The 24,393-nt window shown below is 44.8% G+C and overlaps 2 protein-coding genes across 3 annotated transcripts in view; both read right to left on the bottom strand.

Annotated features, from left to right (window-relative positions):
* GRAMD1C (GRAM domain containing 1C) overlaps positions 1–4,017 on the bottom strand; it is a 138,328-nt gene extending 134,311 nt beyond the window's left edge. The window contains exon 1 of one of the 2 annotated variants that reach the window (XM_062208302.1): positions 3,963–4,017. In XM_062208302.1, coding sequence (XP_062064286.1) covers positions 3,963–3,989 — 27 coding nt within the window. In that variant the 5' untranslated portion in view covers positions 3,990–4,017. Of the gene's footprint in view, positions 1–1,087; positions 1,142–3,962 lie in introns of those variants that run through there. The other variant, XM_062208293.1, reaches the window with a different exon arrangement.
* A 16,287-nt stretch (positions 4,018–20,304) lies between these two features.
* The window catches only part of ATP6V1A (ATPase H+ transporting V1 subunit A), a 63,954-nt gene continuing 59,865 nt past the window's right edge, over positions 20,305–24,393 (bottom strand). Inside the window, exon 15 of the mRNA XM_062208248.1 lies at positions 20,305–22,611. Coding sequence (XP_062064232.1) covers positions 22,519–22,611 — 93 coding nt within the window. The 3' untranslated portion in view covers positions 20,305–22,518. The remainder of the gene's footprint in view (positions 22,612–24,393) is intronic.

Genomic DNA, 24,393 nt, shown 5'->3' with positions numbered 1-24,393 from the left:
GATAAGACATCGATTTGAAAACAGCCCCTATCAGAGCAACGTGAATGGTGCTACAATTGGCATAAGAACAAACACCAAATTTACAACGAAGCTTGAGTGGAAGAATGGCAAAATCACTGATCCTTTACTAAAAGTTTATGGGAACAATGTCCCCAAAGAAATCAACAGTTTACAAATGGATAAGCCATTATTAAGAAGGGGAAGAGCATTTAACTTAGCAGTTAAGACTCCAGTGTCCCACAGTGAAGTGCCTGGGTTAGATTCCCAGTTTCAACTCATGACTCAAACTTTCCAACAATGCAGACACCAGGAGGCAGAAGTCACAGCTCAGGATCCTGGGTTCCTGACACCCATGTGGGAGATCTGGATTGCACTCCTGGCTTCAGGCCTCAGGCTTCGGTTCCATCCAGCCCTGGCCATTGTTGGTATTTCAGGAGTGAACCAGGGGAGGGATGCACTCTCCCTCCCCTCCCCCTCATTCTTCTTCTCCCCTCCTTTTCCCTGCTCCTCTTCTCCCTCCTTCTCTCTCTCCCTCCCTCATCCCTTTCTAATACATTTTTACAGTATTTTTTTAAAGGAAGGGACGTGATGATACTGAGGATGGAGTCTGCTGCAACAGACCACTCACATCAATTTGCAACGTAAAAATTAATCTTGTTCATGCCTTAATTGAAGAGGACCACAGAGCAGAAACAACAGTCAAACCATAAACATCTCAATTGGTTCAGCTTACACATTCTGACGGAAAAATTAAAGTGGAGGCAGCTTTTTGCTTAGCGCGTGTGAAAACTGTCCTAACCACACCAGCTGCAGAAGCAGACAAGAGCAGAGCCTTCAATGGAAATTTGAAACAGGCGGCATCCAGATCCCACAGCATCTCTTCAAAGAATTCTAACAGGAGAGGAAACAGGGCTTTACCAGCACAGACATACAGACAAGCCATCGTCAAGGGAGTGGATACCAATAGGCGGAAGTCATACTGCCAAAGCGTAAGTGAATCAGTCAAGAACAAAGGTCATTGAGAGTGCTGAGCGTTTAGAGAAATCTAGCCAAAGCTTTAGCAGAAAAATGCCTGGGAAAGCGTCACCTGAGAGTCCTTGTCCACAACAGTGTTTCTGCTCATTCCTCTCATCAAACAAGGGCAAGTTCGGGAGAGTTCTGCTGGAAGCTCATTAGGCACCCACCTTACACTCCTGTTGTGGCTCCTAATGACTTGTCTTCTTTCCTAATCTTAAAAAAAAAAAAAATCTCCAAAGGGTACTGTTTTTTCTTTAGTTAATAATGTGAAAAAGACTGCATTGACATGGAATTCCCTGGATCCTTGCTTCTTTAGGACTGGACTAAATGTCTGGAATCACTAGTTACAAGGTGTCTGGAACTTGATGGAGCTTATGGGTAGGAATACGTTTATATTTTTTATCTTTGAATGAAGTGTCTGAAGTCCCTTGGTAATGGAAGGCCTATCACCTTGGTTACATTTCTGAAAAGGGTGCAGCCCTGACACTGTCAAGCAACAACTGTTGCCCCTCTTAGCACCCACAATCTTAAGTCTAACAAGGTTAGGCCTTTATGGGTTCCAAAGGCAGTCGAATCCCCATTTACAAACACTAGTTAAGCCCATTTAGGTTGTTACTTTCAAATCATGCATCCTTTATGCAGACTCCTGAGGGAAAAAAAAAAAAAGCTCTAGAATCTGCCCAAGACATTCCCATTAATATATCCCCACCTCACACTCAAAAAACACACATACATGAGAGAAAGAGACTCTTTCACATAAAGGCATTAGCAACCTCTTCTCATGAATCTCTAGACCACTCACAGTATCCATATGTAGTACAAGTTTCTAATGTAAAAACTATCTCCTTGGCCATACCCTATATCCCACCAGAGCAGCAATTACTGTCAGAATTCTGAGTTTTCCTGGAAACAGAGGCTCTCGCAGCCCTGGCTCCAAGACCCTCCATACCAAACTGCCCACTGTCTTGGATCACAGAACCACTACTTTGCAAGCTCAGCATGACCCGAAGGCCTCCTGACTCCAGGATAGAGCTCAAATCCATGCCTCTTGGCATGTCTCATCTGCACGAGGGTATGGCACCCCTGTCTTCGTTGAATAGGCAGATGCCATGATGTCAGAACAGGTCATCCTTCCTGGACCTCTCATCAATTTGAATAGCAATGGGAGCTTTGATATTTTATGGACAGAATTCATGCAATGGAGCTCGCTGGAGACCTGTTGTTTTTTAACCACTTAACCCAGATGTTATAGGATCTGACCCAAGGAGCAGCACAATGGCTGAACTTCAGGAAGTCATGTTAGTGCTGATACTCTGGCTGACAACCGGCTCCATCAGCACACTGTTAACAGACTTTGGGCCTGAGAGTTGTCCCCTTTGGGATAAGAGCTCTGGGACTCTCATTCCTAATATCCAAAATATAAGTCAAGGTCACACCTGTCTGTAAATACACTAAAGCCATAACACAAGAGTAACCAAGACAGCCTATCCCCAGCGGAGTTCCAAACACCACTGGCAGTGCTGACCTAGGCATTCATTTTCTCTCTCAAAATACAGCTTTGGGTTTTGAACAAGGCTTTCAATAGAACTCGCATCTTCCTTACTGGTTTCGGGCTACAGGCCTCACAGGGAGACAGAGTGGCTTACTTAAACAAGGTCGAAGTCAACTAAATGAAAAATGGCTTGTTGAGTGTTCTATATTTGCCTGCTGACAACTTTTAAGCCTCACCTTTCCTCTTCCTCCTCTGTCTTTCATCTGGGCAAGCTGACAAGGACGTGTGCGGGTGCTTGCTCCTTCGGTGTGGGTGGGAGAGGTAAGTCCCTGTACACACACAGGAAACTTCACCCTGCACACCTGCTAACTACAATGAAAACCAGGAGCCAGTCTTCTTTCCTGGCTCTTGAAAGACTGTCCTGCTCCTCCCAGGTGAAGTGACACATCTCTTCATATCTTCACTGTGTCTGTGTGGCATGACCGACTTCCACATCTGACTCAAATTTGGGGTGGCTCTCCAGGGTGGCTACAACAGATTCCTATCTAACTTACTAGCTGCGGGCTCCTTGGACAAATCGCTCAACCTCTCCAAATGTGCTTCCTCCACTCTACAGTGGGGTAGTGATTCTCTCCAGTCTGGACAAACAAGCTCACTGGGAGCAGGGATGGTATCTCTGCGGCTCGGGTTCCATCCTGCACGTGCAGAGCCAGGGACATAGAATGAAGGATTTGGTTGGGTTCATGAATCTCTGTCTTGCTTATTTCATAGTAATGTCCAGGCTATCCGTTGAACTACTACATCCGTTCATGTGCTCGCTGGATCGTCATCCGAGTGTCTCTAGCGTTCCTTGAAGCAAAATGCTACTCAGATGCTGCAGCACTGACTGTAGTTCTCCGAAAGCAAACTGTGCACCCACAGTCAACGCCAAAGTGAGGCGGGCACTGTTAAGAAACACAGGGACTCCTGCAGCAAAAGCCTCCGGTCTCGTCCTGAAGATTAATGAGCAATTTCCCATTTCATCAAATAAAGGAGCCTACAGACGACAAATCTAGCCGAAATGAAAAAAATTCGCTGCACCGCAAAGGGATTGAAACTATCTGGAGCCTCTTAGCCCGGGCTGACGGTGAGGCGAAGAGGCGGACACTGGGTCGGGATCCTGACAGTGGGGCGCAGTCTGACACACCCGCACCGGGACTTTCGGGACCCAAGCCAAGCACCCCGCACCCCCTGAGGGAAGCGGACGTTCCCACCTCTGCCCACAGGGGACCCCTTCGGGGAAGCCCAGGAAACGTTTCCCAGGCGACAACTTTCCCAGCGCCTCCAAAGAGCGCCAAGAAAGGAGACGGCAGGAACTAATTATCCTCATCTGAGAAGGTTCAGACCACCATCGTGAGGAAAAACACCCGGCAAAACCGACGCTGGGGAGCCCGCGCCACCGAGGCCGGCTTACCTGGCGGGCAGGGAGAGCGCCCTCCATCGCGGCTCCCGCCGCCGCCGCGGAGCCGCGCATGCGCGCCCCGCCGAGGGCTGGGGGCGACCAGGCGCGCTCCCGCGCCCCTCCGACGCGCGCTCCTGGCTCGGAGCCTTGAGCCGCGTCCGCCAGCCCTCTGAGTACACCTAGGGTCGCGCCGGCGGCGTCTTGCGCCCTCTGGTGGCAACTGAGGACCCCTGCCTGAGGATGGCTATTACTTTGTAAACCTTAACACCAATCTTTACTAGAGGACAGATTGAATTTAATCTCGCAACCTCAAATTTCTGAGCTGCTGTGAAATGTCGTGTCCTGCTTCAATGTGCGAAAAAGTGACTTGCGCCGTAAGTCATGTCCCTTTGTATAAAGGATTAAAATTAATGATAAAAGGTTATTCCCTTCACCCCCCCAAATAAAACAGCTATAAAAGATATTGTGGAACAATTGAGAAACATTGAACTGTATATTAAAGCGGATGCTGTGGAATAACTAATGAACCGTCGATAAATTTGTGGATATTCACTTATGTATAATTAATAATTGGTAGTTATGTTGGAGAGTGGCTATTAGAAAATTGTTGTTGAATTGTTTTAGAAGTGTCATAATATCTGCAGCTTGCTTTCAGATGCTTTAAGAAAGACAAATACTGGGGCTGGCATTGTGGTTTATCTGTTAAAGCAGTCGCCGGCTGCACCAGCATCCCATATGGGCGTTGGTTGGAGTCCTGGCTGCTCCACTTCCAACCCAGCTCTCTGCTATGACCTGGGAAAGCAGTAAAAGATGGCCCAAGTCCTTGGGCCCCTACAAGCAACAGAAAAGCAAAATATCAACAATTAATGTATTTAAAAAATAGCATACTGCTATTTGGTAATTTTTTTTAAAGATGTATTTATTCAGGGTCGGTGCTGTGGCATAATGGATAAGGCTGCCACCTGCAGTGCTGGCATCGCATATCGATGTCAGTTCAAGTCCAGGCTGCTCCACTTCCGATACAGCTCTCTGCTGTGGCCTGGGAAAGCAGTGGAAGATGGCCCGAGTCCTTGGGCCTCTGCACCCACTTGGGAGACCTGGAAGAAACTCCTGGCTCCTGGCTTCAGATCAGCAGAGCTCCAGCCATTGCGTCTATTTAGGGATTGAATCAGCAATGGAAAACCTCTGTAACTCTGCCTCTCAAATAAATAAATAATCTTTTAAAATTACTATAACTGGTCAAAATAATAAAGTGAAACTGGCCTGCACAGCTGTGCATGGTGTTTTTTTGTTTGTTGTCTTTTGCAGTTGCATAAGTGCAAATACAGAATCAACAAAGTTGGATTGAATTAGGATTGGTTTTTACCAGGTGAATATGGTAAATCACAGAAGGAGGGAGAGTGATGAGTATGCATGCAAGTGTGTGCAATAATGATTGTCCTTGTAATATAGGCAAAGTAAGGTTCTAAGAGTGTGAAGGGGGACCAGCACTGTGGCTTAGCAGGTAAAGCCACCGCCTGCAGTGCCAGTATCCCAAATGGGTGCCAGTTCGAGTCCCAGCTGCTCCACTTCTGATCCAGCTTTCTGTTACGGCCTTGAAAAGCAGTGGAAGTTGGCCCAAGTCCTTGGGCCCCTGCACCTGTGTGGAAGACCTGGAAGAAGTTCCTGGCTCCTGGCTTCAGATCTGCCCAGCTCCGGCAGTTGTGGCCATTTGGGGTGTGAATCATCGGATGGAAGTCCTCTCTCTCTCTCTCTCTCTCTCTCTCTTTCTCTCTCTCTCTCTCCCCTGCCTCAGCCTTTCTGTAACTCTGCTTTTCAAATAAAACAAATAAATCTTAAAAAAAAAAAAAACAAGAGTGTGAAGGACAATGAAAAGTATTAGGATTAAGGGTGTGTAAATCTAATAGATTCTCTAGTTACTGGAGCCAGTACCACACAAACCACACAAAACTAGAGTAACTGGAAGGAAGAACCATCATGAGTTTTCTCTCATAGTTTCTGTGGTTGGAGCAGTTTGAGTCAGGAGTTCTGTCTCCCATGAAGTTGCCCTGAGTAGTCGTGTGCTACTCCAGTCATCAGGCCTGACTGAGGCTGGAGGACCCTCTTCCAAAGTGTCTCATTGGTCTGGCTCTGTGGCGAAGTAGGTTAATGCTCCGCTTATGATGCCGGCATTCCATATAGGCACCAGTTCGAGTCCTGGCTGCTCCTCTTTCGATCCAGCTCAAGATGGCCCAAGTCCTTTGGCCCTGTACCCATGCGGGAGACCCAGAAGAATCTCCTGGCTCCTGCCTTTGGACCAGCAGAGCTCTGGCCATTGCGGCCATCTGGGGAGTGAACCAGCAGATGGAAGACCTCTCTCTCTGTCTCTCCTTCTCACTGCCTGTTACTCTACCTCTCAAATAAATAAATGAAAATAAAAATCTTAAAAAAGAAAAAAGTGGAGCCGGCGCTGTGGAGCACTGGGTTAGTCCTCTGCCTGCGGCGCCGGCATCCCATGTGGACACCAGGTTCTAGTCCCGGTTGCTCCTCTTCCAGTCCAGCTCTCTGCTATGGCCCGGGAAGGCAGTGGAGGATGCCCAAGTCCTTGGGCCTCTGCACCCTCATGGGGAGACCTGGAGGAAGCACCTGGCTCCTGGCTTCGGATCAGCACAGCGCCAGCTGTTGAGGCCATTTAGGGGGTGAACCAGCAGAAGGAGGGCCTTTCTCTCTGTCTCGCTCTGTCACTGTCTGTAACTCTACCTGTCAAATAAATTTTTAAAAAAAATAAAAATAAAAAAGTGTCTCACTTACTTGGCCAGCGACCTGGCACTGGCTGTCGGTTTGGGGGCTCAGCCCCTCTCCACATGGGTTTCTGCATGGGGCTGCTCGCGTCTTCATGGCCAAGCAGTGGCTTCCCTCAGAACGTGCGAGCCTGCCTTGTATGACCTAACCTCGGAAGCTCCACGCTGTCACTTACCCAGCGTTCTCTTGGAGTCCAGCAGTCGGCTCTGCTTCACTGAGGGATGCGACGACTCAGGGTGTGGACACCAGTAGGTCAGGATCACTGGGAACCCTGGTGAGGACGGCTATCCTGTGAGGAACGACAAGGTGGGAGAGAAAGCAGTCGCCATTTTCATTTGGGAAAGCAAGGTTTCAGTTAGATCTTGGTGAGGAGAGACTGTAGAGAAGTTTCAGAGAACGTAGGAGACCGGAGCTTTTGTTAGTGTCTGATCTTGAATCCACAGCACGTTGAGGAAGGAGGCTGGTGCTGGGAGACAGGGTGGTGGTGAAGAGCTGAGTGCTGAGGAAATGTGTGTGTTACTGAGAGCGCATGCTGTCCTGGGGCCACCATTTAATTCTGCCCCAAGATGCCCAGTGGTCAGATTAGGGAGGGTGTGTACTTTTTGCATCTTCGCTAAGTAGAATGTCCCCGAAGTATGGCTCTCTAATATATTTCATGATTGGAAAAAGTTTTAGAGGCTGGCTATGTGGCACAGTGGGTAAAGCTGCTGCCTGTGACGCCGGTATCCCATATGAGCACCAGTTTGTGTTCCAGGTGTTCCACTTCTGATCCAGTTCCCTGCTAAAAACAGTGGAAGATGGCTTAAGTTTTTAGGCCTTGCATACACATGGGAGACTCAGATGGAGTTCCTGATTCCTGGTTTCTGCCTGGCCCAGTCCCAACCATCGCCATTCGGGGAGTGAACCAATGGATGAGTTCTTTCTCTCTCTCTCTCTCTCCCTCCCTCCCTCCCTCTTTCTAACTCTGCCGTTCAAATAATAAATAAGTCTTTTTTAAAAAAGTTTTAAGGAGTATGCAAATATGACAGTTTCAAAATTTTTTTCTGTTCAGTATGACTAACTAAAATTCAGATCCTTAGAAAATGCCACTACTGGGGCCTGTGCTGTGGTGTAGTGGGTAAAGCCACCACTTGTATTGCCTATATACCATATGGGCCCCAGTTCAAGTCCTGGCTGCTCCTCTTCCGATCCAGCTCTCTGCTGTGGCCTGGGAAAGCAGTGGAAGTTAGCCCAAGTGCTTGGACCCCTGCACCCATGTGGGAGACCTGGAAGAAGCACCTGGCTCCTGGCTTCAGATCAGCTTAGCTCTGGCCATTGCGGCCATTTGGGGAGTGAACCAGCAGATGGAGGACATCTTTTTCTCTCTCTCTCTCTCTCTGGCTCTACTTCTCTCTGTAACTTTTTCAGATAAATAAAATTTTTTTTAAAAAAAGAAAATGCCACTATTAGTTTTCATCACTTTTTTCTAGTTCTGCTAAACCCATAAGTAGTGATATAATGTAACATATTTACATTTATGTATCAGATTTTGCTCCTTCCTGAAATCTACCAAAACTTCAATAAGAGGAGTTTAAGGCAGACAGAGAGAACAGAAGAGGGGGCAAGAGCAGGGAGATCGTATAAGCTGGAAAGCTGTGGAAGAGGGGTGGATGTTTAGCAGGGTAATTAAAATGCTGTTAGTACGCCTGTGTCCCACATGGGAGCGTACGCCTGTGTCCCACGTGGGAAAGGCTGCCTTTGGTACTCAGGTTTGCTCCTGACTCCAGCTTCCTGCTAATGTCTACCCTGAGACGTAGCAATGATGGCTCATATAATTGGGTTCCTGCCGCTCATGTGGGAATCCTGTATTGGGTTCCTGGTGTCCAACCTAAGCTCTGGCCTTGCAGGCTTTGGGGGAGTAAATCATCCGATAGCAGATCTCTGTCTGTATGTTTCTGTCTTTCAGCCTCTCAAATAGATAATTTTTTATGAAAGTAGTACAGCAAGTGGCAACCGATTGCAAAACTGAGAAAGCCAAGTCCCAAACACCATGAGGGAAATCTGAAACCCAACGTGATCTATACCACGGAGCCCTCAAAAAGTACAGAATTAGCAACACCAAAACAACTGAGGAAGAGGTGGTAGGGTGGAGGGTGGGGGTGGGGGAGGGGGCAGAAGGGTAGCTACAATGACAAGGACTGTTGGAGAAGTAGTGATATCCCCAGGGCAGCTCCTCACTGCCTGACTGCTAGGCAACGCTATGCATGCACAGATACATATTCTCAGGCATCAAACCTCTCCTGACACTGACCCCCACCATCACCTTGAGGAACCAGCTACTGGAGGAACTGACTACCTGTTGAGAAACAAACAAAAACCAAATGTAGGATACAAAAGCCAGGAAAGGGATGAAGGGGATAGCCAAGAGGTTGCTGGAGGTGGATCCCAGCATGGCAGCCGTGGACTAGATTGAGACAGCAGCCAGTGCACCCTGGAGCAGGGCCACGCAGGAGCCAACCAGACTGAGCGCTCTCATCGCCAAGACCCACGCCTTCAGTTTTACCTTCCTTTTTGCCCTAGGGGTCATGCTCAGACTCTTTTCTGTCCATAGCTTATGAAGTTCCTCTTCTCTCTCCCTCCTCTGCTGCTTCACCCCAGAGATTTTTGCTTTGACTTACACTTTTTTTTATAAGATTCATTTATTTGAAAGAATTACAAAGAGAGAGAGAGAGAATCTTCCACCTGCTACTTCATTCCCCAAATAGCCACAACGGCCAGAGCTGTGCTGGTTCTGAAGCCAGGAGCCAGGAGCTTCCTTTGGGCCTCCCAAGTGGGTGAAAGGGCCCAGTCTGCTTTCCCAGACACATTAGCAGGGAGCTGGATCGGAAGTGGAGCAGCCAGGTCTCGAACTGGCACCCATAGGGGATGCCGGCACTGTAGGCAGCAGCTTTACCCACTATGCCACAGCACCGACCCCTGAAATAAATTTATAACTTGATAGGAAGGAGCTCATAGTGAAAAAAGAGGTTTAAAATAATCTGGGGACAGGGAGAGGTAAGACAGGTTTTAGAAGCGGGGTATGTATGAAATAGAAACTGGCACTAGGGTGAAATGAGGAAAGTGCAAGTTGAGAGAGAGAGAGTTCCAGGCTCATTTACTGAGGATATTGGGTTTCCAGATTCACATTTCATTTAAATGTGAATTATTTAAATCCACTTTCAGCCAATTTCTGGAATGAGATCCCTTATATTATTTAATGTAATACTGTAACTCTCATGTTAAGCAAACATATTTTTTAAGATTTATTTATTTATTTATTTATTTGACAGGCAGAGTGGACAGTGAGAGAGAGGGAGACGGAGAGAAAGGTCTTCCTTTGCCGTTGGTTCACCCACCAATGGCCGCTGCAGCTGGTGCACTGCGGCTGGCGCACCGCGCTGATCCGAAGCCAGGAGCCAGGTGCTTCTCCTGGTCTCCCATGCGGGTACAGGGCCCAAGCACTTGGGCCATCCTCCACTGCACTCCCGGCGCCCCGACCAGGACTAGAACCCCGGGGTGCTGGCACCGCAGGTGGAGGATTAGCCTACTGAGCCGTGGCACCGGCTAAGATTTATTTATTTATTTGAAAGTCAGAGGCAGAGAGAGAGAGAGAGAGAGAGAGAGGTCTTCCATCCGATGGCTCACTCCCCAATTGTCCACAATGGCCGGAGCTGCGCCGATCTGAAGCCAGGAGCCAGGAGCTTCTTCTGGGTCTCCCAGGCAGGTGCAGGGGCCCAAGGACATAGGCCATCTTCTACTGCTTTCACAAGCCACAGCAGAGAGCTGGATCAAAGTGGAGCAGCTGGGACTAGAACTGGCGCCCAAATGGGATGCTGGTGTTTCAGGCCAGGGCGTTAACCCACTGCACTACAGTGCAGGCCCCAAACAAAAATATTTAAATTCAAGTGCCAACTGTCTTACCTCTCTCCTATCCCTTTGCCTCAATGATACGTATCAATGTCTTAACTCTAGCATTGTCATTTTAGGTTGAAATTCTTTGCCTTTGAAAAATATAAGGATTTTTTTTCCCAATAGACTATTGATACTGTAGTTAAATTCAGAATCACTAAACACATTGAGATAACATTTTCCTTCATCCAATGCTCTTCCTGGAAATTTAACATTTTTAGGAACTAAATTATCTATTTCATTAAATCTAATAGCCACAGGAGTATTATTTAGTAAGAATCTCTAGTGAGATCATTAGCAACTTAGCAGTTATAATTCGTGATTGTTAATTCTGCCTATTAAACATGAGAACAGGAATTGTGTTCATAAGTGGGGCCGACATTGGGGTATCAGGGGTCAATCTGCCACCTGCAACACCAGCATCCCATATGGGCAGCGTTTTGAGTTCCTGCTGCTCCACTTCTGATCCAGCTCCCTGCTAATGCACCTGGAAAAGCAGAGGAAGATGGCCCAAGTGCTCGGGCCACTGCACGCACTTGGGAGATCCAGATGAAGCTCCTGGCTCCTGGCTTCAGCCTGGCCCAGCCTCAGGGCATTGTGGCCATGTGGGGAATGAACTAGCCAATGAAAGGTCTCTCTCTGTCGGTCTCTCCCTCTCTCTCTATAACTCTGCCTTTCAAATAAATAAATCTTTTATATATAATATAAAACATGTGGTAGAGCCAGTATTATGGTGCCACCATAGATGGTGCCACCAGCTGTGATGCTGGCATCCACTATTGGAGCACCAATTTGAGTCCTGGCTGCTCTGCTTCTGATCCAGTTCCCTGGTAATGCGCCTGGGAAAGCAGCAGAAGATGGCCTGGGTATATGGGCCCCTCCACCTATGTGGGAGACCTGGATGGAGTTCCTTGTACCTGACTTTGGCCTGGATCAGCACTGACTATAATGGTCACTAGGGAGTGAACCAGTGCATGGAAGCTCCCTCCCTCTCTCTGTCACTTTGCCTGTCAAATAAGTAAATAAACCTTTTTTTTTTTTTAAAGAAAAGTGTAGTATTTTTAAGGGTAGCTGTATTGGTTGGAAATGGAGAAGAGAATATATAAATGGGTATCTTACATTGGATCATACATGGTGCATTTAAAAATGAAAAAAAAAAAAAAAACTAGGAAACAGCATCTTTGTGCGCTTTTTGTTTGTTTTTGTTTTTTTCTGTCTTTTTTTTTCCCCCAAAGTAACAAGATTTTACTGGGGACAGGGCATCTGTCAGAACAGAAGGGACAGATAGAGTGAGAGTACCCAGTCACTCAGACTGGGAGGAAAGTGAGGTTACATGGTTGAATGGAGAGAATACACCCAGCAGGCCAGACGGTGACTCAGCGGAGAGCAGAGAGCTAAGTGCCCGTGTGCTTTGGATCAGAAGAATGACATTGAAGAAAAAATTATGGACTTGAATTCGTTTAAATTTTCTTGAAACGAAGTGTGCACACTGAAGAAGCTTTCTATAAAACGAGGCAAACATGCTCGAGGCAGGCCAGTGTCTTAGTGAAGAAATGCTGCTCTCTTGAAGGCTGTCTTTGACTAAGAACTTCTCAGTACACAACACTTCTCTGATCCTATTCAGAATGACTGAAAAACTCCCAGGCATGATTCCTGCTGCGACAAGTTGTGTGGAAGAGGAAATGAAAGGACAATGTCTGGAGCGGTGTTCCCTAGGGCAGAGAAGTGATTGATTGAGGGCGAACTGCACGCAGGTGAAACTTAGAAGGGCCTGAGGGAAGCAGGAGAGAAAACGGAGGACATTGAAGTGGGTGAGTTGCTTCCCCTCAGCCTGGGCCCCCAGCTCTGGAGCTTGAGAGCTGTTGCAGACTTTTGTCTTTGATAGACTCAGGTTGAGCAGAGTGGGGAAAGGACAAAGCACTTCAGCTTCCAGACCTTGCCTGATGCGGCAGCTCCTGTTAGCCGAGGGTGGACTTTGGTAGAGAGGTGTTGCTGTGAGTTCTTAGCAGACAACCCTCCGTGGGAGGATGGGTAAATGGGCTATGTATGGGCAGTCCACAAACAGGGTATGCCACAGATAAGGTTTTCATGTATATGCCTTGCTTTACCCTACCACCTCACTATTCATTTTACCTTTTTTTTTTTTTAAAGAATTATTTATTTGAAAGGCAGAGTTACAGAGAGGCAGAGGCAGAGAGAGAAGTCTTCCCTCCACTGATTCACTCCCTAAATGGCCGCAATGGTCAGAGCTGTGCTGATCTGAAGCCAGCAGCCAGGACCCAGGAGCTTCCTCCAGGTTTCCCACGTGGGTGCAGGGGCCAAAGGACTTGGGCCATCTCCTACTGCCTTCCCAGGCCATAGCAGAGAGCTGGGTCAGAAGTGGAGCAGCTGGGACTCAAACTGTCACCCATATGGTATGCTGCACTGCAGGTGGCAGCCTTATCCACTACGCCACAGCGCCGGCCCCCAATATTCACTTTAATTTCACATTTTGGCTCAAGAATATTTCTGGCAATAGCCACTAATACTCGTATGTTAAAGGTGAAATCAAGGGGCTGACATTGTGGTTCAGTAGGTTATGCCGCTGTCTGCAGCACCAGCATCCCATGTCAGAGTGCTGGTTTCAGCCCTGGCTTCTCCACTTCCAATCCAGCTTCCTGCTAACATACCAGGGAAGGCAGTGGAAGATGGCCCAGTGCTTGGGTCCCTGCCACACATGTGGGAGACCAGGACAGAATTTCAGGCTCCTCGCTTCCACGTAGCTCAGCGCTGGCTGTCATGACCATTTGGGGAGTTACTTGGCGAATGAAAGATTTTCCTCTCTGTCTCTTCTCTCTCTGTTGCTCTTTCAAATAATCTTTACAAAATAATTGGATTGTAATACTTAAAACACTTTTTATTTAACATTGGAGCTCATTATTTAATACTTTATTACCTGTTTGAAAGGCAGAGTAACAAAGAGATAGAGATCTTCCATCCACTGGTTCACTCCCCAAATGGCTGCAATGGTCAACACTGGGCGAGAGAGAGAAAGAGAGAGAGAGAGAGAGAGAGAGAGAGAGAGAGAGAGAGACTCCCCAAATGCCTGCAAGAGCTGGGGCTGGACCAGGCCAAAGCCAGAAATCCAGAACTCCAACTGGGTCTCCCATGTGGGTGAAGGGACCCACGTACTTGAGCCATCACCTGCTGCCTCTCAAGGTACACAGGAAAGAAGTTGGATCAAAGGAGCTGGGACTATTACACAGGTACTCCAACATGGGCTACAGGTGTCCCAAGAAACAGCTGATCACTAAACCTTATTTAATACTTTAATATTTTATTTATTTTTATTTAATATCTTATTTATTTTATTTTAAAGAAGCAATGGGAGTAGGGATTTGGCCTAGCAGTTACCACACCTATTAGGATGCCTGTAGCAGAGGGCATAGGTTCAAGTCCTTGCTCTGCTTCTGATTCCAGCTTCTTGTTTATATGTACCCAGGAAGGCCACAGATGATGGTTCAAGTAGCTGGGTCTCTGAACACCCATAAAGGAGACCTGGATTGAGTTCCAGGCTCTTGCCTTTAGCCTGGCCTAGATGTGGCCATTGCAATAATTTGGGAGTGATCCAGCAGAAGGGAGATCTCTTTTGTTTCTACCTGTCTGTCTCTGCTTCTTTTTCTCTTTCAACAAAATTTTTTTTAAATGTGTGTGTACATAAAGAGGTAAATAAAAAGGTTAAATTGCTCTTGAAATTCAATTTAAGTAAAGCATATACTTGGGCCATATACCTGAAATCTTTCTAATGATATTCTTACATTTTAACTGATACTAAAAGTCTGGCTTTTTTTTTTTTTTTTTAAATTTGAAAGGCAGAGTTACGGAAAGGGAGTGAGAAAAACAGAGAGACAGAAAGAGGAAAAATCTTCCATCCACCACTTCACTCCCCAGTTGGCTGCAACAACAAGCACTGGGCCAGGCTGAATCCAGGAGCAAGGAGCTTCTTCCAGGTCTCCCTCGTGAATGGCAGAGACTCAAGCATTGGGCCATCTTCTACTGCTTTCCCAGGCACATTAGCAAGGAGCTGGATTGGAACTGGAGCAGCCAGGACTCGAACCATTGCTCATATGGGATGCTGGTGTCATAGACGGCGGCTTTCCCCATTGTGCCACAATGCTGGCACAACTTCTTATGATTTTATGTTATTATATATTTTAACAAATACTGAGAAGTTTCGGCTCTCCCTTAATCAAATACTAAAGATCATGGGTTGAAGGCATTAAATGTTTGCCTTCATACAATAAAATTTATAATACTACTGTATTCATCTGTGTCTCTCCTAAAACCATGTCATAGAAACAGAGTTGTATTGTGCAGGCTCATATGTTGTACACTATCATGCCTGGGAAAATATATCCAAATTCATTTTATGGGCAAGGGTCAAATAGACTTTATGAAGGCTTCAAAATACATAGTGTGCAATTTAAAAACAAAGACCATGGATATGATTTTATACAGTTGAAGGCAATTTGGAGCTTTTATACAAGCTGTCTCAAAACTCTGAGAGCAATTTTAAGACATCAAGCAAATGATGAATGTACTAACTTCTTGGGACTTTTAATATAAGAGTTTTTAGGATGTCGACTAAAAATTTTCTTTACAGATTAAAAAAAGAATTTTGGATCACAGGACAAATGCTGTTTGAAAATGGAATTAAATAATATTCTTTTGTAATTATATTCACAAACCAAGCCTGTGTATGACAAAATTGAAATATGTTGCAAAATTTGGATTCCTGGGGCTTGTGCTGTGGGTAAAACCACTGCCAGGAATGCCAACATTCCATTTCGGTGCAGGTTTGAGTTCTGGCTGCTCCACTTCTGATCTGGCTCCCTGCTAATGACCTGGGAAAGCAGCTGAGGATGGCCCAAGTACTTGGTATCCTGTACCCACATGGGAGACTCGGATGAAGCTCCTGACTCCTAGCTTCAGATCGGCCCAGCTCTGGCTGTTGGGGAGTGAACAAGTGGATGGAAGGCCTCCCTCAATCTCTCTCGCTCGCTCTCTCTCTGCCTTTTTTTTTTTTTTTTTTAAATAAGTACATGTAATGGGAACATATTTTGAAACATCAGTTAGGGTTTCTTTCTTTTTCTTTTTTTTTTTATGGGTTTATTTATTTATTTATTTGAAAGTCAGAGTTACATAGAATGAAAGAGAGGCCGAGAGAAAGAGAGGTTTTCCATCTGCTGGTTCACTCCCCAAATGGCCGCAATGGCCAGAGCTGTGCTGATCTGAAGCCAGCAGCCAGGACCCAGGAGCTTCCTCCAGGTTTCTCACATGGATACAGGGGCCCAAGGACTTGGGCCATCTTCTACTGCCTTCACAGGCCATAGCAGAGAGCTGGATCAGAAGTGGTGCAGCTGGGACTCGAACCAGCACCCATATGGTATGCTGGCACTGCAGGCGGCGGCTTTACTCACTTCGCCACAGCGCCAGCCCCAACTCTGCCTTTCAAATTAAAAAAAAAAAATTATTTGTTTTCTAATTCTTCTGCATACAGAGCATTAAACAGAAGAGAAGCTGCTAGAATAGAATCTTGCTTGTATTTCACAGGTATAACAATTATATTATTGGTAAAATTTCATGATTTAAGAAGACTTTGGGCCGGCGCCGCAGCTCACTAGGCTAATCCCTCGCCTGCAGCGCCAGCACCCCGGGTTCTAGTCCCAGTCGGGGCGCCAGATTCTGTCCCGGTTGCTCCTCTTCCAGTCCAGCTTTCTTCTGTGGTCCGGGAAGGCAGTGGAGGATGGCCCAAGTGCTTGGGCCCTGCACTCGCATGGGAGACCAGGAGGAAGCACCTGGCTCCTGGCTTCGGATCGGCGTGGTGTGCCAGCTGTAGCAGCCATTTGGGGGGTGAATAAGCGGAAGGAAGATCTTTCTCTCTGTCTCTCTCTCACTGTCTCTAACTCTCTGTCTCTCTCTCTCACTGTCTAACTCTGCCTGGCCAAAAAAAAAAAAAAAAAAAGAAGAAGACTTTGTCCTATTGTTAGAAATTATTCTTAGCCTGAGTCAGAATACATATTAATCAGCAAAGTACTGTTTTAAGAGGCATCTTTTTTAAAAAAATTTTTTTATTTATTTGAAAGGCAGAGTTAGAGAGAGAAAAGGACAGAGAGAATCTTCCATCCACTGGTTCACTCCCCAGATGGCCACAACCATCAGGGCTGGGCCAGGCCAAGACTAGGAGCTTCATTCTGGTCTCCCACATGGGTGGCAGGGGACCAGGACTTGGGCCATCCTCTGCTGTCTTCTCAGGCACATTAGCAGGGAGCTGGGTCAGAAGTGGAGCAGCTGAGACTGGAATCAGCACCCATATGGGATGCCAGTGCCACAGGCAGTGACTTAACTCACTATGCCACAGCAGAGGCCCCCTTTCTTCCTCAAACTTCACTGATAAACCTGAAAATGCTGAGATTGTGATAATACTAGTAAAACATTTGAGAGATCACCTTGTAAAATTTAAGTCTCCTATGTTACACAGAGTAACGTTTCCCAAAACTTGCTCTATGGTAAGGATTAACTGGAATTTGGTAAATTGATTTCCCTACCCTTTCCCTTAACCGGAGATGTCAATTCAAGTTGGTTTGGGGCAGGGCCTGGGAACCATGTTTCTCATATTCAGACAAGTCTGGGACACAGCTGGTAAGGACATAATTATTTAAAACATTAAACCTACTTTTAACAGTCATCCATTGTTACTTGAGGGTTGTTGATGATATACAGGGCTATTATAATTAGTCAGGTATAATGGCTATCAAAATACCTATTTATATCCAAGAGGCTATGCCACTGTGAATTAGACAGCATTTTATACATTCTATAATAAAAGAGCGTGTAGTCTGGTAAGCTTACTGTTCTGAGAACACACTGTTCTTCAAATCCTGGTGTGCTAGCTGACAAAGTCAGCTATTGGTTGCAAAGAGAACTTAAATCTCCTGAATTGAAAAGTTTAAATCTATCACTACTGATAGATTGCAAGTTTACAAATCAAACAAAAACATTTATTATTCAATAAAACCTAAAAGTATTTTTAAACCACCACCATATATATTATTTATTTATTTATTTGAAAGGCAGAGTTATAGAGATGCAGAGGCAGAGGCAGAAAGTTCGGTCTTCCATCTGCTGGTTCACTCTGCAGATGGCCGCAATGGCCAGAGCTGTGCTGATCCAAAGCCAGGAGCCAGGAGCTTATTCTTGGTCTCCCACACAGGTGCAGGGACCCAAGGACTTGGGCCATCTTCTACTGCTTTCTCAGGCCATACTAGAGAACTGGATCAGAAGTGGAGCAGCCAGGACTCCAACCAGTGCCCATATGGGACGCCGGCACCACAGGTGGCAGCTTTACCTGCTACAACACAGTGCCAGCCCCACTATATATTTCTTAGTACAAAACCAGTCCAAGAGGTCTTAAATGTACATTGTGAAAAAACTGCATGAATTTCAAAATGTTTTGCACCAAAGTAAACTTACCTTTTAATTCCATTTCTACTGACTTTAACTGTTATTCTAACATCAAACACCCATACATTAGTTTCATGTTTCTGAATTTTATTTAGATGGAACCATATAGTACATATTGTTTGGCTTCCTCAAACATTGTTTGTGGGGTTCATGCATATTGTTGCACTAAATCTGATTTTTGTGTAGTATTTCATTTTGTGAAAATTATGTGACTATACCAGTTTACTTCAATTCTTCCAAACTCCATTTAGGTCTATTATAAATAGTGCTGCCATGAACATTTTGGTGTATGTCTTTTGGTGACTATATGGGTATTCTGATGCACCAGACCAAAAAATGAGATTCCTGGGGCTGGCATTGTGGTGCAGTGGGTTAAGCCACCATCTGTAACACTGGCATCCCATATGAGCACCAATTTAAGTCATATAGTGGCCATTTAGGAAGTGAACCAGTGGATGGAAGGTCTCTCTCTTTCTCTGCCTTTCAAATAAATAAATTTTTGTTTTTAACAGGCAGAGCTAGACAGTGAGAGAGAGAGAAAGGTCTTCCTTCCGTTGGTTCACCCCCTAAATGGCCGCCTAGGCCGGCGCGCTGCGCCGATCCGAAGCCAAGAGCCAGGTGCTTCCTCCTGGTCTCCCATGTGGGTGCAGGGCTGAAACACTTGGGCCATCCTCCACTGCCTTCCCAGACCACAGAAGAGAGCTGGCCTGGAAGAGGAGCACCCGGGACAGAATCCGGCGCCCCGACTGAGACTAGAAGCCGGGTGCCGGTGCCACAGGGGGAGGATTAGCCAAGTGAGCCAATAAATAAATTAATTTTTTAAAAATAAAAAGGCAATGGGACTCCAGGATCATTAGGTATTACTAATTCAACTCTGTAGGCTGGCACCATGCCTTAATAGGCTAATCCTCCGCCTTGCAGCGCCGGCACACCGGGTTCTAGTCCCGGTTGCCCCTCTTCCAGGCCAGCTCTCTGCTATGGCCCGGGAAGGCAGTGGAGGATGGCCCAAGTGCTTGGGCCCTGCACCCGCATGGGAGACTGGGAGAAGCGCCTGGCTCCTGACTTCGGATCAGCACGGTGTGCTGGCCGGCGGCCATTGGAGGGTGAACCAACGGCAAAAAGGAAGACCTTTCTCTCTGTCTCTCTCTCACTATCCACTTTGCCTGTCAAAAAAAAAATAACAACAACAACAAAAAAAAAACAAAACAAAAACAAAAAAAAACTAATTAAACTCTGTAGATTCTATCAACATAATTCTCCAAAGTGACTGTTATAGATTTACACCCTCTCCAAAAATGTGTTTCAGTTACTCCTCATGCTCACCAACATTTGGTATTCTCTCACTTTCCATTCTAGCCATTTAATACACTATCTAAACTCAAATACTTAATTTCAGAGTTAACTTCCGGGGAAATCTCAGGGTGACCTTTTAGAACTGTAGTAGCATTTTATCACATGCTACTCGAGAAAGTGTTCTTATGTTGTAGCAATACACTAAAACTAGCATGCTAAAAATACCAGGATATTACCTAATGGATGAAAAATTACCCATCCTACAAAAAATAAACCTTCCCACCACTTCTGAAGTATTTCTGTACATAAACTTGGCCCTCAGTGGTAAGAGTTATTCATCCTACACTTCCGTCATTGCTTCAGAAATGGGTCCTAGGTAACACATGAATTTGCTGTGATGCATGTTGCTACACTGGATTTTAAATCATTCATTTGGCTTGCAAAAATCATGAATTATAAAGCTTTAATTCACTTGCCAAAAATTGAAATGAGTACCACTTATCTACTTTAATTGGGAAGTGAATTTTTAGAAACCATTCACTTTTAAATTTAAAGTGGAATTCTGTGTACTCTATTTCCAAATCATAATGGAATACGATTATAGGACTTTACAGGCTATAATGAGGGTTCCATTTAAGATATTAAGTAACTGCCTATAAATGGACGAGTTCCCAGCTCCTGGCTTCGGTCTGATGCAATCACCTGTGTTCAGCAGATCCAGTCCTGGCTGTTAAGAGCATTTGAACCAGTGGGTGGGAGCCCTCTCTCTGTATCTCCAATAAACACGATAAGGTGTCATGTTTTCTATTAGATCTTGGCCCCTCCCAAAATAAGAAAAAACAAAACTATGTTAATTTAAATCCACTTTTTATTCTTTCATAGATTTTTTTTTTTAACAATTATACACAACTTTTAACATAAAGAGTGAAATCTCAAGGATAGAGAGGCAATACATAGATAGCCTCTTCTCTTCGTTCTTTAGGATGGAAGGAAATTTCCGAAGGGTACAATGTGTGAGATTTAACACTGGAAAAATACATATGAAACTTGTTTAACTGGCTCCTGTTTCGGACCAGGCACAGCACAATAAATATAGAACTGCATCATCTTTTTAAAAGAGCGTTGTAATTTTAACACATTCTTACTAAAGGAATACGATCAGTGACCAGTCTGAAATCCTACAACATACAGGTGAAGGGACGCTTACAGTGAATATCTGAGCAGTTTCTCTGGCATCTTCACACTCATACATCAGCATTCTTAAAGGAGTGAGAATGGACATCTCAAATTAAGAACAAATAACAAACTTGGGCAAACGTTCTTCATATCGTTCGCTACTATCATCATCCTAGTTTGTTGGTAGGTTTAAGGTAGGAGTAGAATGTTTTTGAAATCCCTTAAATCCCCACTAGTCCTGCAGCCTGTGGGTCAGAGGCCACTTTGGAAGCAAACTGATTAAGCAGCACCATTAAATCCACATTTCAACATCATTGCATAATTTTTTCTGTCAATATTCTGAAAGGTTAGATAAAGTTCCTTGGAAGAACACCTTCCCTGATTAGCAGGCCACTACAAAAACATGTAATCTGCAAGGATTTAAACAAAACTGTATCTGAATTCTTTACTGATTGCACCTTTCCTTAACAGACCAAAAGACATGCATTACCTAGAAATTTAAGTAATATGTTGAGGCATAAAGTCCTTTATTTATGCGATTACATTTGAACATTTGAGACTGTTTGTCGTGCTCACACATCCTTTCCTCTTCCCAAAGAGAAAGCAATGGTGCCAGCACTATCGGTTAAAAAAACTTAACGGGAAAATGTTGCTCTCAGGTGAGATGGGATGAAATGATCTTTCTTTTTTCACATGACCCAAATTCTGTCACCAGCAGATACAAGAATTAATTTCATCTCTACTAAACAAAATGGAAACTGTCATGTTGCTAGGGCCAAAGATAAACTGAGGAACCTTTTGAGTCTGAATCAAAAACCACGTGAAAGAAAGCCATGTTTTCTACAATTGGTAAATTGGTTGTTTCAAAATTCAGCAAGTAAGCAAACATACAGACATGACACATGTCATTACTCTGTGAACACAACACGCCGTTCTGGCCCCAGCAATCACTACAGCCCAGCTGATCCTTGAGGGCACACTCAGCCTTTAATGTCTGCTGTGTATCTGCTCTGTGGCATTTTACTTCCCATCATGCTGCCACAGGATTCTTACGAGCCTGGGCTGCTAAGACGTTTAAGGAAAAGAAAGAGGGTATGATGTGGATCACATTTCCAGTGATTGTTTTAAATGTCATTTTAAAAAGCATTTCCCAGCAATGCAACATATAATAGTCCTTGATACTGAATTTTTCCTACTGAAATAAAGTAAGCTTTACTAAGATGATGTTAATTGAAGTTTGACCACCTGACTTTTTACACTTTTTGAAAAGGTACTGATTCACATATTGTGCTGAGCTCCACAAATGCCTGTTTTAAAAACAATATAGTTCCCCATAAGTATTCCTGATTTATATGGGGGAAGTAATGCATAATTGGAACATTAATCATTCTTTTTTTTTAAAGTAAATATTTCCTGCAAAGCAGTTACTTAGCAAAATGCTAACCTGCAAATGACCTTACCACACAGATACTGAGGCATCTCACAAGTGCCGAACAAAAAATATAGAAATCTTGCCTTTCGTTGCAAATCCATTGCAAAGAGAATACATGCAGTAGTCCTGTATACAATTTAATGCAGAAAAGGAAAGGGCAAACAGGACAAGGAGGGTTTTCACCCTACACACACGTTTACAGTAGTGTAGCCATTATATATCATATTTACTACATTCACCACTTGGGTTAAAGGGGCAGGGAGGTCCTTCAAACACTAGAACAAAGGAATGTTTGTTTTACTTTAAGACCTACCAAATGAAACAGGGAAACAAATGATAACACACATAGGCACTAGTCTCAAAGCTGCACGATAAAGAAGTAAGGGTTTGAGATGAGAAATTTAGGAAAATATACACATCAGTCTGCTGAGGAAAAAGATGAAAGAAATCACAGTTCTAATCTTCAAGGCTACGGAATGCGTTCTGCATATCTTCAAGAAGTTGTGCATAGTCACTCTTGATTTTTGCCTCACCGTCTTTCACTGGATCCTGAAGAAAAGACATTATAAATTCAATTTACCTTTGGAAAATAATTTTCAGAATGCAAGGACCAGGGTAAGTGTGGCAAACTTAAAACACTTTAATATAGTCAAATCAGAATTTTCTATCCAAAGTCTAGTAGTATCATAATGAGATAGAGAAGTGAAATTTGGAAAATAATCTCAAAATGTACCATACTTAAAAATCTTTACAGAAAGCAACTTAATTGAATACCATGGATAAAAGAGAATTTAAAATGTTCAAGCTAGCCGGCGCCGTGGCTCACTAGGCTAATCCTCCGCCTTGTGGCGCCGGCACACCGGGTTCTAGTCCCGGTCGGGGCGCCGGATTCTGTCCCGGTTGCCCCTCTTCCAGGCCAGCTCTCTGCTGTGGCCAGGGAGTGCAATGGAGGATGGCCCAAGTCCTTGGGCCCTGCACCCCATGGGAGACCAGGAGAAGCACCTGGCTCCTGCCATCGGATCAGCGCGGTGTGCTGGTCGCAGCGCGCCAGCCGCGGCAGCCATTGGAGGGTGAACCAACGGCAAAAAGGAAGACCTTTCTCTCTGTCTCTCACTGTCCACTCTGCCTGTCAAAAAAATTAAAAAAAAAAAAAAAAAGTTCAAGCTCTTTGACCCAATAATTCCACTTTTAGGAATCTATGCTAAGACAACATACAAAACCAATGACATGAACAACTACATGACTTTCCGACACTAACAACTGGAAATTTCCAAACGCATAAGAATAGGAAAATAATACTTTTCAGCTACAAAATAATGTTAAAGAAGATTATTTAATAATACTAAAAAATACCCATGTTAATTTGACAGCACATAAATAGAAAATGAGATATCATCTTTATTCACACAACCAAAAATCATCACTATTACTGGTATAAAAGAAATGATTTCTTAAGACAAATTGAGCATTAAATCAAACATGGAAGTTTTTTGTAACCCAGTGTTTTCTTTCTTTTTTTTTTTTTTACATTCTGTACCATGAATATTTCTCTATGTCTTTGAAAAAAGATGTTAATGTCTTCATGACACATTATTTTATGGACATACCAAAATGGATTGCTGGCTCTTTTTGAGAGGCATAGAGAGGAAGAAACATAGGGAGAGAGAGAGAACAGAGAGAAAGCACATGTACCACCATCTACTGGTTCACTCCCCAAATGGCCACAAAACCAAGGGCAGGAGCCAGGAACTCAATCCAGGTCTCCCTCTTGGGTGACAGAAACCCAGTCAGCTGAGTCATCGCTGCATTAGCAGCGTCTGCATTAGCAGGAAGCTAGAATCAGGAGCTAGAGCTGGGCATTGAACCCAGGTACTCCAACATGTTATGTGGTCATCTTAAAGGCTAGGTTAAACACCCACCCCTTGGATGACATTTAAGAAGTTTAATAAATAACCTTTCACATATATCTGCATCAAAAATCTGATTATTTCCTTGATCAATATCTCAAAGTGGAATGACAAGGTCCTGAAAAGTTTTTTTTTTTTTTTAAAGTTTTACTTAGGGCTGGGCCAAGTCAAAGCCAGGAGCCTGGAACTCCACCCAGGGTCTCCCACATGGGTGCAGGGGCCCAAGTACTTGGGCCCTCTGCTGCTGCTTTCCCAGATGCATTAGCAGGGAGGTGGATCAGAAGCTGACAGCAGCTGGGACTTGAACTGGCACCCATATGAGACACTGGTGTCGCAGGCAGAGGTTTAACCTGCTGTGCCACAATACTGGCCCCCTCAAGAGTGTTAATATTTTTAAATTATTGGTACAATGAGGGCTTGTATG

The sequence above is a fragment of the Lepus europaeus genome, chromosome 2 (genome assembly GCF_033115175.1).
Source record: "Lepus europaeus isolate LE1 chromosome 2, mLepTim1.pri, whole genome shotgun sequence".
NCBI classification, from domain to species: domain Eukaryota; kingdom Metazoa; phylum Chordata; class Mammalia; order Lagomorpha; family Leporidae; genus Lepus; species Lepus europaeus.
Note: the sequence above shows the minus strand (reverse complement) of the source record. Positions and strands in the feature narration are given on the sequence as shown.